General features: G+C 37.4%; 1 protein-coding gene across 7 annotated transcripts in view; it reads right to left on the bottom strand.

Moving 5' to 3' along the window:
* ZNF638 (zinc finger protein 638) overlaps positions 1-3751 on the bottom strand; it is a 155889-nt gene that overhangs the window by 59378 nt on the left and 92760 nt on the right. For all 7 annotated transcript variants that reach the window (XM_069066424.1, XM_069066397.1, XM_069066405.1 and 4 more), the window contains 2 exons: positions 2043-2344; positions 640-908 (listed from right to left, as the gene is read on the bottom strand). In XM_069066424.1, the coding sequence (XP_068922525.1) occupies positions 640-908; positions 2043-2344 (571 nt within the window). The remainder of the gene's footprint in view (positions 1-639; positions 909-2042; positions 2345-3751) is intronic.

The raw sequence follows: 3751 nt of genomic DNA, 5'->3' as shown, positions 1-3751 counted from the left end.
AGGGGAAATCCTGGAGCAGGCCACCAAGAATTACCTGAATCCTGGATGGGACGTTTTCGTTTCCTACAACCAAGCTTGACTCCAAAGAACGGGGATACAGAATACTGCCTATGATGTGAAACTTTAATATGCTAGTGAATTTTAAATTTTTTCCTTTCCTACTTTTTAAAAAACAGAAGAAAAAACCCATAATTATGATAAGGAATGGCTCTCTGGGAAGCATACAGAGGATAACTTTGTTATAATAAAATCAAGACATAGCTTTAAAAATGTAACAAGTCCTTACATAACATAAATCCATAGAATCTTTCCTCATTATATCACTGTCCACAGTGTCTATTGCAATCCATCTGTTCTCTCTTGAAGTCACCTAAGTTACACTTCACTCCCTATACTGCCTCCAGCTCAGCAAAAAAACCCTAAGACATTTAAGGTTCCTTTCAGATCTGGTCCTCTATGATTCAATAATCACTCCTATGTACCCATTAGCAAAGGGGATTTCTGGCTAGGTAATTATTTATCTCCTAACTCAACTTTTGAGATTTTGATTCAAGTGTTAAAGAGAGAAAGACAACTGTATTGTGAGTATACTCACTAGGAGAACAAGTTTTACATTGCAAGTTTTAAAGAGTCACTAACCTTTCTTTGAGGAACACTTTCCTCCAGCATCTGTGATGAGCTGGCATCTTCAGAATTCTTCGCTTTATGACGAGCAGAGTGACTGGCTGAAGAGGGCTCACTCTTTGCTGAGCCTACAGTCTTACACTGTGGTTTTGAACCACTGCTAAGAGTCTTTTGGGTTGAGGATCTTCCCTTCCCACCTGCTTCGAAGTGCTTCTGCTTACTGAACTCTGCAGGAAAACTGTGTCCTAGGCTCTGTACCACAGCTTCCAATGAGCTTCTTTTATCTGGGCAGGAAAAAAACACAACCTGAGTCTTAGAGACTGTCAGTGACTACCATCATCATAGAAACCAATGCATGGTAACTCCTTCACTGCTTTGTGCACAGAAGGGCATGCTGATGACACAAGGTCATCAACTGCCGGAATTCTCTCACCCAGATGTTAGTATCAGGTCAATTCTAATGTAGTAAGGGTCATTACAAAGCATTTAAAATTAGTCTTCAGTAGGGGTGGCTAGGTGGCACAGTGAGTAAAGCGCCAGGCCTGGGGTCGGCAGAACCCGAGTTCGGTTCCAGCCTGAGACACTTAACACCCACACAAAAATACTAGCCGTGTAACCTTAGGCAAGTTACTTAACCCCAATTGCCCTCCAAAAGGCAAATAAATAAATAAATGAATGAATGAATAAATGAATGAATAAATAAAATTAGTCTTCAGTATTCTTAAGAACATTTATAGGAAACTAAAATATAAGAGCTGATATACTGCATGCTTATAAACAAAGTCATTAATTCTATATGAAAGTCCTTTGCCTTTCTAGTAAATAAATGAATATGAATATCTGAACTTGCAAGGAATAAAACTGAATTTTGCTTCACTAATTTACACCAAGCAGAGGAACAACATGATGAAGCTAAGACTTAAATTTTTATAAAGCCGCATACTCTACCAAAAATAAATAATAAAAAATTTAAAAGTTGAATGATAATCTGCATTTTACTGTATAAAAATTAGCTTATTTATGACTAATGGTTCTTCATTTGCTGTAACATTTATTATATTGTAATTTTTTGTAATATACTAAAAAAAATTGCTATACTAATAGCTCTAATTTTAAGGTTTGCAAAGCACTTTAAAAGTTGGAATGAGGATTCAAAACAGGTCTCCTGACTCTGACTCTACTGCTTTTTCTAAGAGACCACATTCTCATATGCTAGATAAGCATCTCTGGGTATTTAAAGAATGGATTCAGAATATATAATCATGCTCTTCCACCCCTGTTACCACTGGGCAGAGTAACTAGGGATCTGAGCTACTATGGCAAGTCTTTTTTACTTAGAAAAAAAGTCTATTCTAAGCTGAGAGAGGAAATATTAAGATGTACAGATTTTTATCATCAGTAAAGTGGCCATCATTTACCTGGTGACCGTGGCCGTCTCCTTGATGTCCACTCAGAGCTAGCAGATCTTGGGGGCTTAGGACTTCCCCTGAGGGGATTTCTAGATCGATGTGGGGATCGAGACCGGTGTCTGGGACTGAAGCGATGTGAACATCTTGGACTTCGACTTCTTGGTCTATTTTGCATATAACGTCCAGGGCTTCGAGATCGTGATCGCCGCAACTTGTGACCAAAACTTGGTCCCCTAGATCGGCGGGGACTGGCACTAGATGAGTGAGTACGTCTTCTTGGAGTCTGATTTTCCTTTCTATTGCCCTCATCTCTGTAAAATAAAATTAACAACTAGATTTAAGCAAACTCTCACTTAGTTTCATTTTATTCAGAATTAAGTTAATTTAAAATTTTTAGAAGATTAATTTTCAGAAAGTGTGTGCAAGCATATACCAAACCCTGATAGTTTTTTGAACACATACTTGGTAAAGAACTGGTTCATCCCACAAATGCTTTTCTTTTGGACAGTCAGAAATACTGAATTATTTGAGGGGAGTTAAAAACTGTATAAGGAATTTAGAAATTTTATTTGAATAACTACAATCAATACTATGTATATTCTAAAAAGTATATACTATGAAGCAGTGGTGTTAAAGTCAAAGTGAAATATGAGGCTGCTGAAATGTACCTAAGTTTCCCTGCAGATTGCACAATAACTTAGAAAACCACCATTTATGTTCTATTATATTTTTATTCATTATTAAATACTTCCCAACTAACATTTTACTCTGGCTCAGCCCCTTGATATGTCTGGGCTATCTGATACCTCTACTGAAGAGAAAAGCCAAAATATGGTCAAGGTAAGGAAAAAAATATTTTATATTCTAAATTTTAGAGAGCAACTTATGGAAACAGATAAAGACCCTGCTGATGTTCTTATACTGCCTCTGAGGCCCCTTTGGAAGAAATAATTCAAAATATTAACTATTTCCTACCCAAGTGGCTTATTTTCTTTGGGATCAAATGTACATCTATAATTACGTGAAGAATACAAAACAAATATAGTAGATGATGAGGGCTTGCAACAAAGGTGGTGTGGTTTTATGAGGAGAGAAAAAAGGACACATTAGAGACACTGTAAAAGCATAGATGACAAGATCAGCAGACTGAACAAGTGGGTTGAGTATGAACAAGACTGAGGTTTCAGGCCCAAATAACCAGGACAATGGTTGGATCCTTTATATTCATAGGGGAAGAGAAGAAGGCGCATGTATGAGAAAAGATAGGAAGCCCAACTGCACATATTGACTTTGATACATGCACTGGATTCATTGTGAAACGATCAGATCACCACAGGAGTATAAAAAGGAAAAGAGAAGTCATCCTAGCACACAGTTAAAAAAGCATAGTAAAGCTCCCACAGTTAGTAGGCATGACCTGAAAAAACAGCCAGTAAAGGAGATGAAAAAAAAAAAAGGTCAAACATGCAGGTAGGAAAAAACCAACAGAAAGCACCACTGTGAGAGCCTAAAGAGGAGAGACTATCCAGGAGGAGAGGGTGGTTGAGTCAAAGACTGAAGAAAAGTCAAGAAAACACAGGACTGAGAAAAGGTCATTAGATGTGAAAATCCAAAGATCAATAGTCAATTCAGCATTGGTTGGTTGTTGTCCTTCATTCTCCAAGAAGACCGAAATAACATCACTATTGCTAGTGTTAAGTTTCAATGTGTCCAACTGT

The sequence above is a fragment of the Petaurus breviceps genome, unplaced genomic scaffold (genome assembly GCF_028583685.1).
Source record: "Petaurus breviceps papuanus isolate PSGF00001 unplaced genomic scaffold, PetGlider_PUasm1.0 139, whole genome shotgun sequence".
NCBI classification, from domain to species: Eukaryota; Metazoa; Chordata; class Mammalia; order Diprotodontia; family Petauridae; genus Petaurus; species Petaurus breviceps.
The sequence above is the reverse complement of the archived record's forward strand: the minus strand, read 5'-3'. Positions and strand labels throughout refer to the sequence as shown.